Source organism: Aristolochia californica, unplaced genomic scaffold, assembly GCF_029961685.1.
Source record: "Aristolochia californica isolate CCGP_79_NKW_82.1479 unplaced genomic scaffold, dmAriCali1.0.hap1 SCAF_9, whole genome shotgun sequence".
Lineage (NCBI taxonomy): Eukaryota > Viridiplantae > Streptophyta > Magnoliopsida > Piperales > Aristolochiaceae > Aristolochia > Aristolochia californica.
This window is the reverse complement of record NW_027182290.1, coordinates 38,418,124-38,437,513: the sequence shown is the minus strand read 5'-3', so window position 1 is coordinate 38,437,513 and position 19,390 is coordinate 38,418,124. Positions and strand designations below refer to the sequence as shown.

Genomic DNA, 19,390 nt, shown 5'->3' with positions numbered 1-19,390 from the left:
GAACCCAAGTACAGCTAACTCTGCCTGAAGACCTGACACAAAAACATTGGGTTGAGTTTCAGGTTTTACCGGAAGGGGTTGGGGTCCACTTTTAAGGTCTTGGGATCGAATTGGGGTTCCTATAAAGCTGATACTGACTCGACCTGTGTCCACTCCTCATTTTTCCAACCCCTATCTTAAAAAGAACTTTTAGCTAACTATTATTGGTCTTGTGTTAGGTTTAGTCGTTTTCAATGGTATTCACTGTGTAGGCAACCATAACTTTAAAATTAAAATTATCTTACAGAACCAGATTCACAATCAATCAATTTATCTAAGTTGTGATCGTTGGTTTATATTTTACAGTACATAATTGTCTTGCTGAACTTCAATTTGGACCACATAACCTATACAAAGCATATTACAAAAGCCCCTAACTCTGCAAGATCTCTAAACCAAAACAAAACCCACAAGCCAAAAATCTACTGTACTAACTTTGCTGGTGGTGGGGAAGGTGAAAAGAAAACAGAGAAACAGCCTTACTGGTAGTACAAAAGCTGTTGTGCAGACGAATTGTTAGGGTAACTATCATACATGAGCTGGGTCCCGGCGGAATTAAGACCTACAGATCCTTGGGCAGCTGCTAGTCCTTGTTGGCTGGCTATCTGCTGCATAAGAGCCGCTTGGCCTGAGAGGCCTGACCCTGCAGCAGCAGCCTGGCTCAGGGCAAGCTGGCGTTGATAAGCTAACAGTTCTGCAGCTGAGTAGCCCTGGTTCACACCTGCAGGCGTTGGGAGAATCTGGAAGGATGGGACAGGAGGTGGTAATGGATTTGATATAGTCCCTGGAGGAGTTGGTTTGCTACCCCATGAGCACTGCAGAGACAGATATAAATTTTTCCTTAACAATTTTTCTTTTGAATTGTTGAGTTTGAATATTTACTAGATGAAAGGAAAAATCTAACAAATAAACAATTAAATGCTTACTTTCATGGATTTTCCGCATACCATTCTTCCATTGGCCATTTGAATAGCAAGAGCAGCTTCATCATGTGCATGATACCTAACAAAGCCAAAACCTTTCTCTCTTTGTACGCGCACTTCCTCAATGATACCAGTTCCAAGGGCATGAAACTGACGATGTAATTCTGCTTGGGTTACCTGTGACATACTCATCACACACACACACAAAAAAAAAAAAACCATCATGATGCGACAGGCATATACTCTCAATGCATTTTCTAGGAGGACGCAATCTCTTTTCTCGTATTACCTCATGAGCAAGATTGCCAACATAGACAGTTGTGTATGCTGGATTGGTTTCAGGAGCAGCCTCGTCATTAGTGTTCTCCTGGCCTTGACCTCCATCTAACAAGATTAAACAGAACATCAGTCCGAGCATTCATAATTTTGTGACGCCAGTACGACACTAAACTTCAAACATGCAAACTTGACTTCAAACAACTGGCCCAGACTTGTGAATAATACTGGCAGAAATAAGAGACGGTACAGAGACCATATCAATTTCCAGAGTATCTCCAAAAGAATATAGTAACGTTTTGAAAACAGCAATTCATATAGTGAGAATGCTAAAGCAACAAAAAATTACATCATACAATTCACACTTACACCATTTCATGTGCTTGTGGAAAGCAAAGATTGTTCTCAAACTCAATGTATATAACCCAAACCAGACCAGTAGGTTGAACCAGACCAGGCCTCTGACCAGGTCAAACAAATGAAAAAACCATAAAATTTAATTTAAAAAACGGTCTGATCAGTTCGCACACAGGGAGTAATTTCGTGAAACCCTAACCTTTTATATCTCCCACTCTACATGTCCTATTTATATGAAATTTGGACTATAAGCATAATTCAACATAAGGAACAAGATTACATCAAGATGTAAAAGTGAGGTTCAGACGAAATAACCAAATTGCCCTTGTAGTTGTTTTCCAACAGAAACATTCTGCAGTTGCTACAGTAAACTGGAGTATGGATCGTATCCAGGAACTAAGTGACTGGATTTCCTCCTTTTGGAACCTCACACTAGTCCCCGACATTTCCTTTCTTCGCTATAGTAAAATGGCTATTTTTTCCAGGCAATCAGAAGAATTGCTAGACTATCTTGGCTTCCCAACATTCAAGCTCACCTATTCCATGTTATTCGGTTGTCGAATAACAAGGATCCACCCCCATGGGGCCTTTTGAAGTTTGTGTGAAGCTATTTGACCTTCTTTTTGAAGTCTGTTCTATGAGGTTTTTTCAACACTTATCAAGGATTACTTTAAAATCATTATGGTGAATAATGGTACTCAACCGCATCGATATCTGAACTTTGCTCGGGTTAGGATCTCGCCCGGCTAATTTGTCCAGGCAATCAGGAGGATTGCTAGACTATCTTGGCTTCCCAGGATTCATGTTCACCTATTCCATGTTCTCCGATGGTCGAATAATAAGGATCCATCCCCACAACACCTTTTGGAGTTTGGGTGAAGCTATTTGGCCTCCCTTTTGAAGTATGCTCTTACATGGTTTTTTCAACACTTATCAAGGGGAGTAAAATCATTATGGTGAATAACGGCACTCAACCGCGTTGATATCTAGACTTTGCTCGGGTTAGGATCTTGCTCAACTAATTTGTCCGGGCAATCAGGAGGGATTGCTAGACTAGCTTGGCTCCCCAAGATTCAACCTCACCTATTCCATGTTCTTCGGTGGTTGAATAACAAGGATCCACCCCCACGGGGCCTTTTGGAGTTTGGGTGAAGCTATTTGGCCGTCTACTCTTACAAGATTTTTTCAACACTCACAAGGATTACAGTAAAATCATTATGGTGAATAATGACACTCAACCGCATCGATATCTGGACTTTGCTTGAGTTAGGATATCGCCTTGCAAGAAGGAGATTTAAGGAAAAGTACTTGAATGTTGTGCTATTGCACATATGGCCTAAAGCTACTGGCCCCTTCAACCATACTTACGATTCACAGAGAGGACAAAGACGTGTTGACTCAAACCCAACTCACAGAAAACTCGTGCACGGCAACTCAGCAGCACCTTCCCATTCTCATCTCTTTCCCGATAGTGAAGATCATTTTTTAAATTCAATTTTCAAATCCCCAGGAGTTAATGGCCTTCCCTCACCTGATAAAGATTTGTCACCAACCACCCAACCCCCATGTCTCAGAATTAAATCCCATTGGGATTCTCAGTAAAACCCATTCTAAATTATCTGACCATAACACCAGCCCATCAATTCACTCATTGCCCCTGCCACATGCACCAAAAGATAATAACGCCAATCAACAAAAACACATTCCTTGAACCGCATCATACCTAACCAAACATCCAACCACAGCCCAAATTGATCAATTGGCAATCGGAAAAGTCGGGAAAAAATGCAACTCCTATCCACACAAACAATGCCCCATAAGAAAAATAACCCTTATAACAACAACACACTACCATCAACATTCTACGCATTCACCAAAACATATACAGAAAGAAACCTCATCAAACCACACCTAGAGAACCATCGCCTCAGCACCAAACAACACAGATGCCTCATTAATTGCAGCCCTTAGTTAAATTATGAGCTTTCCACCATTCTGTTGCATCAGTTCATTACCCGCAACTCCACTTCTCCAAAGGATGATGCTTTAGGAGCCTCACACTTCCACCATCTCTCAGCCATTAGTGTATAAGATGAAGCAATAGGAAAGACTGAAGCAAACAACTTTGATTCTCGCCATTTAGAAGGCCCAAGCAATGTCGTGAAAGAAAGGGAAATGCAAAGAAGAGTTCTCCCACCAAAGTCACCAAATCCAAAAAGAAGTCATCAACTTGCTTAGCACCTGATTATTATTTCAGTCAGAAGACCAATACAAAGCTGAAACTTGGCAAAGGATGCTTGACTTGGTTGAACACTTTCACGAGGTCATGAGCAAAGATGTAAAGAATCAAGGAGTTGGAGCAAAGACAGAGGGCTAAAAAACTCATTAGATCTTGGAATGTCAAAGGAGTTGAGATTCATAAGAAGAGAAGTTTTTCGTGCTCTGTTGGAGTACAAAAAGGCTAAGTTAATCATTCTTAAAAAAACAAAGTTTCTAGCTCACTCCGATGCTATAACTTGTGACCTGTGTAATATACGTCAGCCAAAGTGGTTGACTAGGGATGGTCATGGAGGTTTGGGAGGTATTCTTATTGCTTGGGACAAAACTATTTTGGAGTTGGAAGACCACAAAATTAGAGAATTCTCAACTAGCATCAAGTTTAGAGACAAAGCAGCTAGCTCCGTCTTGTGTCTTGGTGGCATTTATGGACCTGGTTTGAGGCTGAATTATGGAATGGACTTATTCAGGCCATTGGTGACTAGCATTTCCCCAGGATTGTCACAGAAGATTTTAACACAATTCATTTTTATAAGGAGAAATCGCCCCCTGCCTCCTGCATCACTTCCTTGATGAGAGGATTCTATGATTTCATTGGCGCATGCAAGCTGGATGTAGTCCCAATATCTATCAAGTCTTACATCTAGAGCAGTGCACTCCAATTCTATCTAGGTTGGACCATTTTCTCCTTGTTTACGGTTGGCTTCACATCTATATGGAAGCCTCCGGCCTAGTTTTGGAGAAAATCGTTTCCGATCACCGGCACATTCTCCTAGACTCAAAGTCAAATGCTTGGGGAAGAAAAGCTTTTCTGTTTGAGAATTCTTGGTTGGAGGATAGAGACTGCTCCAGACTCATGGATTGTTGGTGGGCTACTGTTGAGGGGCCAAAGGGTGGTGTTATAGCTATCAAGTTAAAAGTTATGAAATAAGATTAAGTCCTAGTCCATGACCTTGAAAGCTTCCCTCTCAACCCAAATGATTGTCAGCAGGCCTACTCTTAACGAATTGCCACAGAAACATTGAATTAAGCTCAACAGACCGGCCTTGATGCTCCTTTCACCTTGACAGTGCTAGAGATTGTTGTTACCCAGATGCCCCTAGATAAGAGGCCAGAGCCTGATGGATCCAATGGGAAATTCTTTCCGATGGCATGGTATTTCATGGCGGATGATGTTGAGAAAATAATTGATGGCTTCTATTTGAACAAGATAACTTACAGGAACCTTGGTGCCTCTTTTATAATACTTTTTCAGCAAAAAGGAGAATGTGGCAAGTGTAGCCAACATCCAACCGATTAGTCTCATCTCTGGTGCATACAAGATTATTTCCAGAGTGTTAGCTAATAGACTCAAAGCCTTCCTTCCCCACCTAATCAGTATGGAGAAGAATTCTTTCTTAAAGGGGAGAGTCATTTTGAACACAACGATGGAGAAGAATTCTTTCTTAAAGGGGAGAGTCATTTTGAACACAACGATGGAGGTACACAAGGTGATTGATTGTTTCAAGAGGAGCACTCGGCCATGAATAGTGCTGAAGCTTGATTTTGAGAAAACATTTGAAAGGGTCCATTGGAGCTACCTGGACTCCTTACTTGCAGGCATGGGCTTTGGGAACAAATGAGGAAATGGATTCAAATCTGTCTCATCTGCCCTCTATTTGGAGGCAGTTAATGAAAGTGTGTGTGGTTATTTAAGGACTATAGAGGTCTTCGCCAATGGGACCCTATCTCACCCATGTTATTCAACATTGTTGCCAAAGGTCTAACCTGTCCTTTCCATCTTGCAAAGGAAATGAACTGGTTAAAGCCACTCTTTAGCGATGATAGATTAGACAATCTGATCATGCAATTTATAGATGACACTATCATATTTGGTGAAGGTAGTACAGAGAAAATCCTTTTGGTCAAACCATTACTCTGCATATTTGAATTATTATCTAGAGAGAAAAATCATTGGAGTAAAACTCTTTGTGGCTTCAATATTCCTAAACATGCCCTAGAAGCAATGAGTGAAAAACTTGATTGCAGAACTGGTTCCCTGCCTGGTGCATATCTGGATTTGCCTCTATTCACAAGTAACTTGAGAAAAGTCTCTGGAGTCTAGTCCCTGAGAAGTTGCACAATTGTCCATTAGGAAAGGCCACCTTTATCTCAAAGGCAGGCAAACTCAGCCTTCCCAAGTCTTGTTTTGCGGGTATTCCCGCCTATTATCTCTCTTTCATCTATTGCCCAATCAGTGGGGCTAATAGAATTGAAAAGCCTATGAGGGACTTTCTTTGGAAAGAATCAGCTGAAGGATTCAAGCATCACTTGGAGAAATGGACTGAAGTTCGTAGACTGAAGAAGTATCATGGCTAGGGGATTTGGCAAATTAGAAATTTTAATGTTGGTATTCTTAATAAATGGAGCTAGAGACTCTATCCTATATTAGCCTGGATTCCCTTCATTGCTAAGAAGATCGGGGATACAAATGCTCACTGGTACCTCGGTGGAGGTTCTTCACATCAGCTCTCCTGTATCTGGAGGTATATCTTCCACAACTTCATCCTTTTCACTCAATTTCCAGGCTGGTGCTGGAGGCGCCAGGAGTTCTGGTTTGATATTTGGGACAGCACTCACTGCTGAAGATTTGTTACCCTCAGCTCTTCAACTTTCCATCTGACCAAAGATCCTCATCCAGCATCATTGTTGAAGGTGGTTTTCTGGTGTTAACTGGGATACACTATTCCAAAGAGAATTTAATTAAGCTAAAGCTGTTGAGATGTGTAACTTACAGACCTGAACGCAATTTATCTCAAGCAGAACCAACCAGATAAGATTGTCCGGTACCCCTCTATTGACGGTTTTCTCAATTGCATGGTGCTATGATGTTTTGACTAGAGGTCCATTGTCTGCCAACAATACTGCAATCTCGGCCTGGTCCCTCTCTTGTCCCCCAAAGATTTAGTCCCTTCTATAAAGTGCCCTTCTTGGTAAAATCCTTAACCCGAGACAACGTCCTCAAGAGGGGTTTTATTCTACCAAGTAATGTTTGCCTCCTATGCAATAACTATGAGAAGGCAACTTACCATCTGCTTCTTCATCACACTTATGCATGGCAAATTTGGAGCTACTTCATCGATCTGTTTGACCTTTCACTTCATGCACCCAGATCACTTTGTGATTTTGTGAGTATTTCCTCCAGTAGGCTTTTCCCTCTGTTAGGCTCCACCATGCTCGAAGCCACTCTGGCTTTTGTTCCTTGGGGAATCAGGGAAGAACACAACCAAAGATGTTTTAACCAAAAATCTTCATCTGGGATGCTTGTTGCTGATAATATAATGTCTTAGTTGATTCCTTTATTTTGCTCTTTGGGCATCTTTAAGGAGGCAAATGGAGGTTTAATTAGAAGTGGTTGGTCCCAGGCTGCTCATTTCTCCCACCCAAAGCACCAAAGTCCATGAGGAATGGTCGCCCCCTGAGGGTGACTGACTGACTTTAATGGTTCTTCTAGTGGCAATCCTGGCCCCTCTTGCTAAGTATGTTGGTTCCCTTGGTGTTATCGACGCCACCATAGCTGAGCTGCATCCCCTTAACCATGGTTAAGGATCTTCAGGGACAGGTTTGCAAGGCAGCTCCAAGTTGAAGAGAACTCGAACCATGTCATCAGCTCAGGTCTAGGAATAAGGATCCCCCTTGCAGGCACTCACAGCACTTTTTTTAAATCCAGGATTGTCATTCAATGTTGTTTGTTGTTGGAGTCATTTTCATAGGTCAACAAATTGTGTTGCTGACTCTAATGAAATTGCACCTTTTCTCAAAAAAAAAAAAAAAATTGGGCTTTCTTAATGAATGATTAATGGCGATCTGGTGTTGCAAAGCATGTTCTTTGAAGAAAAATTATTTGTTCCAAACATAACATCTCCTGGATAGCTGGCAGCCCTCTCTTATTGGCCCATGAAATGTTTCATCTCTCTCACCTAAACAGTAAAAATCTGTCCTGTTGCTGTTCTAGTCATGTGACTCGCATGGCCCCTCAACTGGCTTTCTTAAGTTAAACTTTGACATGAGTTCAAGGGTAATCCAAGGGCAGGAGGTATTATGGGTATCATTAGGAATCATGATGGTCAAACTCTTGTTTCTCGGGCCCTACCAGTGAGGCTGATTTTTACTTCTTCTTTTTTTTTAATGGCTGGCTGATTCCACTTTGGCAGAGGTCCGTGTGGTTCTTGAGGCATCCAGCTTTTTGGAGAGCATTCTCTCTCCCACTGATCATTGAGGGGGACACCTCAGGATCATTTCTTGAGGGAGAATCATCACAGTCCCCTTTGGTGACCTGATAGACACTTTCTTCATATTGCCAACCCAATCTCTACATTGCAAGTGTCTCGGGAACATTTTCCTCTTTTTTCTTTCTCTTTTTTTGAAATGGTGAAGCTTTACTTATTTCAATGAAAGAAAACAACAAATGAGTCTTCTAAGCAATGGGGAACTCCCAATTACAATAGATGGACAAGAAGAGCCCTCTTTTGCCAACGTATCAGCTGTAATGTTTGCTTCTCTTGATGTAATGCAACCATGAAACTTGTAATGAGCTGCATGATTCTAAGATTTCCAGAAAAATGTTAAGGCAGACACCAGGGAGGTGTAGCTTACCGTCCATCCAGCTTATCACATTGATGAGTCACCTTCAACCACTAAAGGGCCTGAAAAGTTTTGGAGTTCGATCTTTGCACCATACTGTAATGCCCTAATTTCAACTTCTGCTGAGCCTTTATGGTCAAGAGGTCCAGAGAATGTCAGTAAAATTGTTTGTAGCTGGTTTCTAACAACTCTCATCCCTGCAGCCCTCGGTTTCCATCTGAGCTCCAATCGAAATTCAGCTTATGAGAACCAGTAGGAGAGGGGACCAAGGCAGCCCCCCCCCCCCCCCCCCCCCCGGCCCCGCCCGAAAAAAAAAAAAAAAAACAAACACTCACACATCATCTAGTACTTTTGCATTTTCTGTTTTCCTTTGTTTGAGCCCCTCGACCCTCTTTGACTTTACCATTGCTTTGCTCTTTCTCTTAATAAAAAATTTCACCATTCAAAACAGAACAGATTTCTCAACATCTCATCATTAAAACAGATGGTGGAAACCGATTAAATTCGGCTGAGCCACCTCTTCAACTTGCTGGAGAGGCCAGTTCAGATAGCATTGCTGAATGACATAAACAGTGAATAGACTGCTGATAAAAGCAGAAGAAAAAAGTCAAACTGGTCTTATATCTAGGCATCAGAAGGGGGGTGGAATCCAATGCTAGAGCACTAATTTAAGGGCAATGATCCCACAGATTCAGTCCTTCACAAGCTTTACTGCAACCATTTGGTCCCTACTTTGGGAAGCAAGGAGATGATATGTGTACCTGAACTTCCACTTGTCAGCACTACCATATTTTGATTATCATTATTGGGCTTGTCATCACTAAAACCAGCCCCTTTAGCTGCCCAATTGCATCTTATTTGCCGATTTCCAAGCCATTTACCTGAAATAAGCATCATAAAATCCAATGAGAAAACCAGCCAAGCAAAATGGAACCTTAAAATCATCAGCACATAATTTTCTATGAATCCTCTTCAATCAGTGCAACTGTTTCAATTCTCTATATCCAGATCCACCCCAGAAAGGACAAAAGTAATAAACCTATTAGAAATTACATTTAGATAAATCCAACCATATCCAATCTGAACCTCTAAAATGATTGGGTCAATAATTCTTCCTTCTTGTATATTAGAAACAATAATTCCAACAGGCATGACCACTTTCAATGAATAAGGATTGAAAGAGACTAAAAGTTAGGAGCCACCTTGTTTAGTCCTTACAAGACATAAAAAAGGAGAAAAACAGAGAATCAGGCCACATGCAATGACTGGGAACTCTTACCTATTCATCATATCTTGTCCTATTTCCAGATATAGGATCTGGATTCTAGAATTTTCAGGCTGTTTCAATTCAAAAGAAACAGAAACATTACCATAACAGAATTACAATAGTGTAAGAGTCTTTACCACTCAAGTCATTTATAGCACTTTGAGCATCCTGTGGAAAAGAAATGGTTAACATTCAAAATCATATATCCTATGCTTCTAAAACCAAAGAATATTGAAAAGAAAAATACCTGCTGATTACGAAATGAAACAAATCCAAATCCTCTAGAGCGCCCTGTTTTGTGGTCCCACATGACCCTCGCATCGCTGCAAAGGAACTTGTTTAAAAAAATAAACAAAAAGATTAAATAAAATCAAAATAATTATTACAAAGAGAAATCTTCCTACTTTATCCATTGGTATCTTGATCTTTGCTTCCCATACACATTCCTTTGTGATTTGATTTTCATGTTCTGTTTTAAGTTCAATCAAAGATTTGTATCATGCAAGGATTTTCTTATTCTGTTTAAGTTCAGTCAAAGATTTGTATCATGCAAGGATAATGATGCAACCTCTTCGTGAGCATCCAAGCCATTAAACTTTTGTAGGAGATCATTCTGCTGAACTTTAAATGTCATGGATTGAGTACTAACCATTCTTTTTGTCATAGATTTATCATGACACCACGCGATCTCAAAACAGAACCATGCTTGGTCCCCTAGGCAATTCCACATTGCCAAGTAAAAGAGAATAATGATCAGAAGTAGGGTGGTAAAGCTCTGCAATTTGAAGAAGGAAACCTCGAAAACCATTCTTCATTAGCCAGAAACGGGTCAAATTTTGAGAGAACAGAAGGCAGTTATCCATTTGACCATGTATATTGAGTTCCCTTCAGTGAAATTTCAGCCAGATCACAATCCCTAATGAACTCTCCAAATCCCCTCATTGAAGCTGTTATACTTTCCGATTCTGGCTATTTCTCATGAAAAAATCTGATTGCATTGAAGTCCAACCAGTAGCCAAGGTCCATCCCAATTGGTGAGCACTGACTGAAGTTCATCCCAAAAGGAAGACTGTAAATTATATCTAGTTAGGTCCATATACTCCACAAAATGCTCAAGGTCCTATACTATCCACTGCATTAAGTTTCTTGCTGAATAATAAGACCCCTTTCTGACTTTTGGTACTACAAAGGGACGCTTATCCGAAGTCATAAATTACCCTGACTCACAGAATTAACATAATTCCAATTCTATAATCCAACGAAAACAAAATTTGCAACAACTCTATTAGAAAACTCAGCAAGTTCGATCTGTTGTTAAATAATAGGCTGGGCCTTTCTGTTGTAATTGGTTCCATGTATTACAATCAGTAAACTATGTTGCTGACTCACTAGCAAAGCAGGGGATGACCTCCCAATCTTTCATTGTAAGAGGTGCCCCCAACAAAAAAGTTTTGTTTCTCTCTGCCTTTGGGCCTTGAAATAAAATTTTCACTTCCTCAAAGAAATGGAAATAGAATTTATTACTTTTTATAAAGAGCTTTACACTGAAGAGAGATTATTTCATCCACAAGCTTCAAATCTAGTTTCAATACTCTCACAATTATTGCTGCAGCGAAACTGGAGGCCAGATTCAGTGACAAGGAAATCTACACTGCCATCCAAGCTTCACCAAATGGTAAAGCACAGGCCCAGATGGGTTTAGGGATGAATTTAATAAGATGAACTAGAATTATATAAAAGAAAAAATTATGGAAATGTTAGGTGAGTTCTATGATCCCGGTCTGTATTGTAAAGCAATGCTTCTACTTTCATTGCAATGATTGTAAAAGTTGATGGATTGACATCCAACAAATTTTCAGCCAATAAGTCTCCTGTCTATTGCTTACAAAATAATTACAAAGCTGGCTAACCTTATGAGTAGTTTTGTCTGTTGTCATCAGAGTGCCTTTGGTTGTCAAATATTGGATTCAATGTTGGCTGCTCATGACATCACCATTTCAAAGGACAAGGGAACCCAAGCTTATTCTGCAATTAGATTTTCAAAAAGCCTTCATTTGAGTCAATTGGGCCTTCCTTGACGAGATTATGGGTGAAATGGGTTTTGCGGTGTGATGGAGCCACCGGATCCACAGTTGTCTCTCATCAGCATCTTTTTCACTTCTTACCAATGCAGCTGCCGGTTATTTGAAAAGTATCCTATAAAGAGATTCTATGTCCCCTTTGTTTTTCAATATCGTGCACAAGGCACTCAACAGATTCTTTATGATGTAAGGTTGACTCACTAAAGGTCCAAGTTTGTCACCTCTTCACAACCCCTCACTGCAGTTAGTCAGAGATATTATATTTTTTATCGAAATTTGGATAAGGCTCTTAATATTAAACCTTTACTAGTCATTTTTAAAATTCTCTCTAGCAAATGGGTGAATTAGAGCAAATAGAGTGTGTGTGATTTTTAAATGAAGATGTATAAACTATTGAGAGAGGGAAAAGAGTACAATACCTAGCTAATATAGTGTTATTTGTCTTAATTTGGATGAATCACAAATACTGCAAATTGTAGAAACACTTGGTTGTAAAGCTTCCCTCCCTCCAACATTAAATCTTGGTTAGCAATTCTTCACAGGTAGAGATGTTAAAGTTTATAGGATCCCATGTTTGAGAAATTCCAGTAAAGACTATCCTGGATGGAAAGGTAAGTTCATTTCTTTTGGTGGGCACCTTTCTCTCCTAAATCAATTTTAGAAGGTTTGCTGAATTACTATCTATCAGTAAATAACCGCTCGTAGGGTGTTATTTGTATTTTCTCTCTTTTCAAAGGTATTTCTGAGATTGTCTTAACTATGAAAGTCCAAGGGCATTTCTTTCTTTTTATTGATCCAACTTAATAAATACAAGTGGGGAGAAGCAATCTCCCAATGAGACCTAATTTGAGAGATCTCTTTTTCATGTGTTTTCTCTCCTCTTGACTTTCCATTGGTCTTCACCTTCTCCCACGATAATTCCTCTTCTTCTCCTTTACTTCCAACTTCACCCCCTTTCTTCTTTAAATCCAAGCTACTCAATGTTCACCTTGTCCATCAATGGTTGCTACTGAAACTGAGGCAATTGAAAAAAAAAATTTGTGGAGTGGAAATCATGATTGCCGACGCTATCCTTTGGCCAATTTGGATGAGGTTTGTGAACCTAAATGTATGGGCGGATTGGGGTTCTCGCACATAAGACAACTCAGCCATGTTTTTTTTTTTATATATAATGAAATGGTAATGGCAGTTTGGTACAGAAAGACATAATTATGGAGGGCTCTTTGAGAAATATGATATATCTTCAAATGTTTGGCTACCATCTCATCCTAATATGACAATTTTGTGCACTCTTTGGAAAGCTATTTACTCAGACTAGTGACATTCGGATTCGTTCCAGTACTCCGGCAAGTTTCTGGTATGACTAGTGGCTTGGTGCTAGAACCATGGTGCATGAATTTCCTACATTATTTCTGGCTGCATGTGACAAAGGATTATCAGTTTGGCAAGCATGGTCCTCTGCAAATAATGACTCACTTGCTTAATTTCAGTAGTGTTAATGTAACTATTGAAATGTCTGAAAAAAGTAAGGTTGTATACGTTATTGCAATCGTTCTGTTATAAGGGACAAGAGGAAGACAAACTTTTTTGGAGTATTGAAACAAAATGTAGGTCTACACTTTGTTCAGCATATGATTTGATTATGCAGAATGTCACAAGGATCACTAATTCAGCTACTGTTGCATGGAAATAGTTGAGCCACCAAAATTAAGGCTTTTTATGGACTATTTTCGAAGGAAAATTTCTCACATGTGACCAATTGTGACATAGAGGTTATCAACCAGTGCTAATCATAGGTTCTACAATAGCCACGATGAACCATTGGATGAATTTTTTCTACATTATTCGTTTGCTACTGACGTATGGAATTCTTAAGGACTAAGATTTGGACTTTCCTTTGTCTCCCACAAAGTTTTGAAGGTTCATTGCTTGAAATTTCAGATATCTGATTTCTAGAGTAGGCAAAAACAATTTGGAGATTAGTGGGTGTTTTTGTCCTATGGAAACTTTGGTTGGAAGGGAATGATCAAGTCTTTAAGAGCAAGAGTAATTCTTTGGGGACCGTTACTGAGAAAGCTCATTTTGTTCTTTCATGGAAACAAATAACCAGGCAACTTAAGATTATACAAGAGCAACACTTAGGAAAAACTGGAAAAATATATGTTACAATGTGGGACCCACCATGAGGACGTGAGGAGCCAAGAGGAGTCATCACACAAACTGGCATGAGTTGGAAGATAAGAAGCACGAGTTGGAATGAGTTGGAAGATTTGAAGATCAAGTGGGACCCACAAAGATACCACAAACTGGTATCCTTATCACATGAGCTGGAAGATCAAGTGGAACCCACAAAGATAAACCACGAGCTGGCATCTTCAGCCTATGGTCACGTCCTTATAAAAGAGTTAGATTTTGAGTTATGTTAGACTTCTAATTATGTTGAGTTATCTTATCATAATAGACTTATCCTTAAGAGTTAGAGTTAGAATGTAATTAGGAGAATGAAGTTTAATTGTATATGGACTCTACCACTTTCCTCTACTATAAATAGAGGAGCTTGAACTCGGAATTAAATCATCGAAGAGAAGTAGTTCTCCACTTCTCTCTCGTGTAAAGTTCTCTTTTTACTTGAAAGTTTTCTTCCCTTTTTCTTCTTCTCTTCTCTCTACCCGAGAGCTTTCTTTTTTCTTTTTCTCCCTCCCTCACCTTGCTTGAGATGTTAGTAAAGGGATCCTAAATTCAACAATATATATCTCTTTGAACACATCAAGTGGGACCATGGAACCTCCTTTTCTAGATTAACTTAAATGAAATTTTGGTTGAAGCAGTCATGATAATCCTGAGGCAGCTTCCCTTATACAGGGACCATTTCAATCAACTAATTATTTAAGGTGACTCCTTTAATGTCATAACCTGGGGGAAAGCCATTTTGACCCTCCACGGAGATTTAATCAGCATTTGCTTCAAGTTGTGGCCACCTAGCAACGTTTACATTGTTCAGCCAATTGTCCAGCTGACTCACTTGCCCAAAAAAGGGATATCTTTGCAGAAACTGATTGTAAGCTTCAGCTTTCCATCTTAGTTGTTTCTGGGTTGGGCTTCTTTACTTTTATGTTAATTTATGTATTTTAATTTTTTTTGACAGTTATGTTCATACTTTGTCATTAATTTAATTCCAAAACATACACAAAAAAAAGGAACCAATACGGCCCTTCAAAAAAACAATTTAATTTAATAAAAAACAAACCACTCAGAATTTTCTTTTGAACAAAAACTCCATGTGAACTCATTCTCATAAAAAGATGGTTCACCACAGGAGACATGACCAAAATTATGCAACACAGCTGATAACACTAAATAGTTTGGACACAGTAAAAAACTGTGAAACTTCCCCACATGTCTTTCTCTGGTCAGTGCATTTCTTATTGTAGAATCAGTTTTAAGTCTGCTTATTCCACCTCTTGGCCATCAGAAATTCACACACAGTTCTTGCTAGGGGTGGGCATAGGGTCGGGGTTTGCGGGAAACCCAACCCGACACAACCTGACAAACCTGGGTTCAGGGAGAGCGGGGATGGGCTTGTGGGGATGAGAATCAGGTCTGGATAAGAGCTCCAGGGTTTTTTTGGACTTTTATCGGGGTCGGGGTTCAAGGTCAGGTTTGGATTTTCAAAAACCCAACCTGCCCGAACCACGCCCACCCTAGTTCTTTCAGAGACTCAACCTATTGCAGCATGCAACGGTTCAGCCTTGGCGACCAAATAGACTTACTAAAAGAACATTCTTTTAGAACTGTTTAACACTGCAAAGCCATACATATTTTGTGTTTCATTTTTTGCTACTTTTTGCGACTAGAGAAGAATTATGCTCAAGCATCACACTGAATATAAGATTAAAAAAATCATGCTAGTCACAAGAAGAGGAACTTACGAGCAACTTTGATATACTGAAAAGCATGCATATAAGGTGGCATCAGTAACCTCAGGACTCAAGTCACCTACAAAAATGTTGTAGTGATTGGAGGTATCCTCCCTCTGACCACTGGCATATGCCCAGTTAACTTTGATGGCCTGACCATAACTGCAAAGGGGACATCATTAGAAAAAATAAAAGCAAAGTAAAAACCTAGCAAATCCATATAACATTAGTCAATTTAGATAACTGCAGCAATTTTCTAAAATGTAACCCTATAACAACAGAAAAGTTTGAGGCTTCATCGCAAGAAGTCTTTACAGCTGCCGTCCATGCAATGTCATTATTGCAAGAGCTGCTGACCTCCGATCATGGTAGTCGACAAAACCAAATGATGACTGCAAGAAACATAGCAACATAAAAATCATGAGGAAAAATGCAGCATGGGTAAAAGATAAGAATGTACACTATATTTGCCAGTTTTTATGCACAAGCATCCATAGAGTAGATGAGAAAGAAAAGGATAGAAAGTTGAATAATTTTCACTCTTCCCCGATTACCTTTTTTTTTTAAGGAGACAGGGGGTGGTGAAATTCTTCTCTGATCTAGGTTCACAGACTTCATATGGCACAGTAAATAGATGGTACACAGTTGGCATTTGGCAATATCCCACCCATTGTGATGGTAAATGGAAGTATGGAGACAAGAACACAGTATGCGCCATTCATATATAGACTAAAACAGTCAAGAGCAATCTACCTTCTCCTTTTGAATGAGTTTACATCCTTCAAGTGGCCCAGTACTCTGGAAAACCTCTGCAAGAAGGGCCTCAGTGACATTTACATGGATATTGCCGACGTACCTGAATTAGTGCTTAACCATAAGTGTAGGTGAACATAGAAATACAGAATAGACAGAGGATCAAATGCAGAAAATAAATCACATACTACATCACTTGAAATTTCAACCAATGTGTGTTCACACCATAAGGATTTTAAAGAACCACATGAGAATGGGAGCAAATGTTCCATGATTTAATTTTGCATGTTCCACCTCATTGTTCAGATGTTCAGACACCAAAGTTTTCACTATTAATAACATTAGAGTCTGGAATAACTTGAAAACAGAATGAAAACTTAAAAGAGGAAAGAGAGAAAAAAAAAAAAAAAAAACTGTTTGACTCACACACTGCGGCATGTAGATGAATCAAACCCAGGAGGCAGATTTCCACTTGGAACCGGCTCCATCTGCAAAATATAAAAGTAAAAAAGAAGAAGAAAAAAAATAACCTAGAAAACCTATGAGTCTTATCTAGAACCTGGGTCATTCAGGATGCATGGGCAAAAAAACCCTAACAATATGTTAACATCAACTAAGAAAGCTTCCAAACTATATGGTTTAAGAAGAAAAAACTGGCCCCTATTTGCTCAAACTGATTCCAAGCAAATACCAAAGACTTAACTTCACCATTGATGGAAGGCTCAAGAAGGTACCACATTTTCAGCTCACAAAGCGACCACATATGAAAGATTTATGGAGATAGTTTATTGTAGTCACTGTAAATTGTCCTAATTTCAATGTAAAATTTCCCAATTTTTATAGAAGAGGAAAAAAGTTTAAAATTCTAGACAATACTTGAGTTTGTCATCTGATGTTTACAGTTACAAACAGGCAGGTAACCTGTAACTGACATACCATCTTCTATTGCCACAGACAAATCTCAAATAATAAAAAAAAATAGTATTTAAATAGCATGTTGACGACTTGCCATTTTTGTGATTAGTGTATCTGGGCATTAAAACTTCCACTTTCAGTTCTTTGTCTTTTTTCAAGGTGTGTGTACACATTGAAGCTTTTCTCAGTCCAAAGAAGATAATAGAGGCATCACCACAGCAAGGAAGAATTCAAGAGTGCAGAAGGCATATCATGCTGTAATTTTTTTTTGAAAAAAAACATCATCATGCTATAATTTAAAAAAAAAATCTCAAATGATTCAAAATACAATAATATATAAAATAACTTTGTAATGCACAGCATAATTAATCTTTAAAACCAACTTCAAGGTCCAACGAACAACTGTATAGAGGTAAAAATCTTCCCCTGCCTATGTTGATAGCTACTCTACAGTCATATAGAGGGAATGACCAAACAATCTTAAAATGCAAAAACCAGTTTTTTCTCCACATGTATAACTGACTGGTTTAAATTAACAATCTGAATCATAAATAGAGCAAAATGAAAATGTTCATTTAATCAGATATCCAATCATTTGTGCTAGAATGTTCAACCATAAAATAACAGTCAGAGTTGCTGCCATCTCATAATTAATAGATTGAGCAGCAGCTCCTACAGCACAGTACTCCTATGCATTATCTGCAGAGTTACTATAAAAATACACTCTTCACAGTTCCATAAGGTAGATTGAGGGTAGAAGCCATTCTTCAGCAAGAATGACGAAGTTTACTGTTAATATTTTCCAAAGCAAATAAAAAAGCTCATTTTCCATAAATAAATAAAAGAACTTAATTTACTTATCGGAAGCAAATAATAACTACATGTCAATTTGATATATCTCATTATGAAAAGGAGTGATGCGTCACACTCACACCAGGGTTATATTTCATATAATCTTAACTTTTAATACTTGTCTCAGTTTTTTCATATTTTTTTTGGAGAAATACTCGAGTCAGTTTTCCATAAGGAAAAAAATTAGTATATACCGGTTAAGAGTAAATGAAACATGTTACAATCTTCGGAAAGGGGAAAGCTGATATGCCTTGGAGACCTACGGGATTGGTGATCACCACCAACTTCAGAGGGTCAAGCCATCTTATCAAAAGATTAATAGAAACAACCAAAATTTGCGAGTGTGAATAGAACAAAGCATGCTCAATTTGATCCTCATCGATTTTTAAAAAAAAATAATCATCAAATACAAATAACTTCCCGAGAGAGAGAGAGAGAAAGCGTTCATTGGTCCGAGACCGGGCGAGACTCAACCTGAGACATAGCTGCAGCTAAGACGCCGGGATGATAAAGTTGTTGTTGCTGCTGGAGCAAAGCCTGTTGCATTAAGGCTTGTTGTTGCTGCTGCTGCTTCAATCTCTGCTGCATTTTCCGACCCCTCAAAACGCTCTTCAGAAGAAAAAAAAAAATCGAGGAATCTAACCGAACGAACGAAATAAGAAAGGACTTCTGAGAATGGCAGATGAAAGAAACTCCAGGTCGTCCCAGAAAATTGAAGTTGAATCAGGGTAACATATGTGAATTCAAAAAGGAAACCCTAAAAGAAGGAACGCAGAGGCAAGATATTAATAGTCCCCCTGAATACCAGAGCAATCAAAAGGGTTTCCGACTTGGAATCTTATGAGAGAAAGGATAACCATGAAATGTAGGAAGAGGAAATGGAATAGAATAACAAAATTTGATCGATCTGTCTGTGTAAAGTCTATCGTCTTCTTCCCCCTTCCATCGACTGAAAGAAAAGTGTCGGACAGAACTGCAGCGGTTCTTCAACCTGTAATAGAAATTACGAAGGCCGACTCTCAAGTAACTCAAAATCGATTTGGAGGGTAGAGTTGGAAGTTAGAAACCTTTGTGTTTTTTTTTTTTAATTCGTAACTAATCTGACCTGAC

General features: G+C 39.1%; 1 protein-coding gene across 1 annotated transcript; it reads right to left on the bottom strand.

Annotated features, from left to right (window-relative positions):
• Positions 1-219: 219 nt before the first annotated feature.
• LOC137940036 (oligouridylate-binding protein 1-like) lies at positions 220-19,276 on the bottom strand. The gene is made up of 11 exons (XM_068784940.1): positions 18,755-19,276; positions 16,940-17,001; positions 16,514-16,616; positions 16,076-16,152; positions 15,773-15,922; positions 10,010-10,085; positions 9,900-9,930; positions 9,257-9,376; positions 1,252-1,346; positions 966-1,139; positions 220-854 (listed from the first exon to the last, which is right to left on the bottom strand). The coding sequence occupies exons 1-11, from the start codon at positions 18,866-18,868 to the stop codon at positions 519-521; spliced, it is 1,338 nt and encodes a 445-aa protein (XP_068641041.1). The 5' UTR covers positions 18,869-19,276; the 3' UTR covers positions 220-518.
• Positions 19,277-19,390: the final 114 nt, after the last annotated feature.

Bases quoted from the DNA above. Each gene is read 5' to 3' on its own strand.
- LOC137940036 (XM_068784940.1), bottom strand. From the start codon at position 18,868: ATGCAGCAGAGATTGAAGCAGCAGCAGCAACAACAAGCCTTAATGCAA. The intron at 16,617-16,939 runs GTGAGTCAAACA...GCACTAATTCAG, and splicing joins TCATCTACATGCCGCAGTGT to GTACGTCGGCAATATCCATG. The intron at 1,140-1,251 runs GTAATACGAGAA...AGTATGTCACAG, and splicing joins TTGGCAATCTTGCTCATGAG to GTAACCCAAGCAGAATTACA.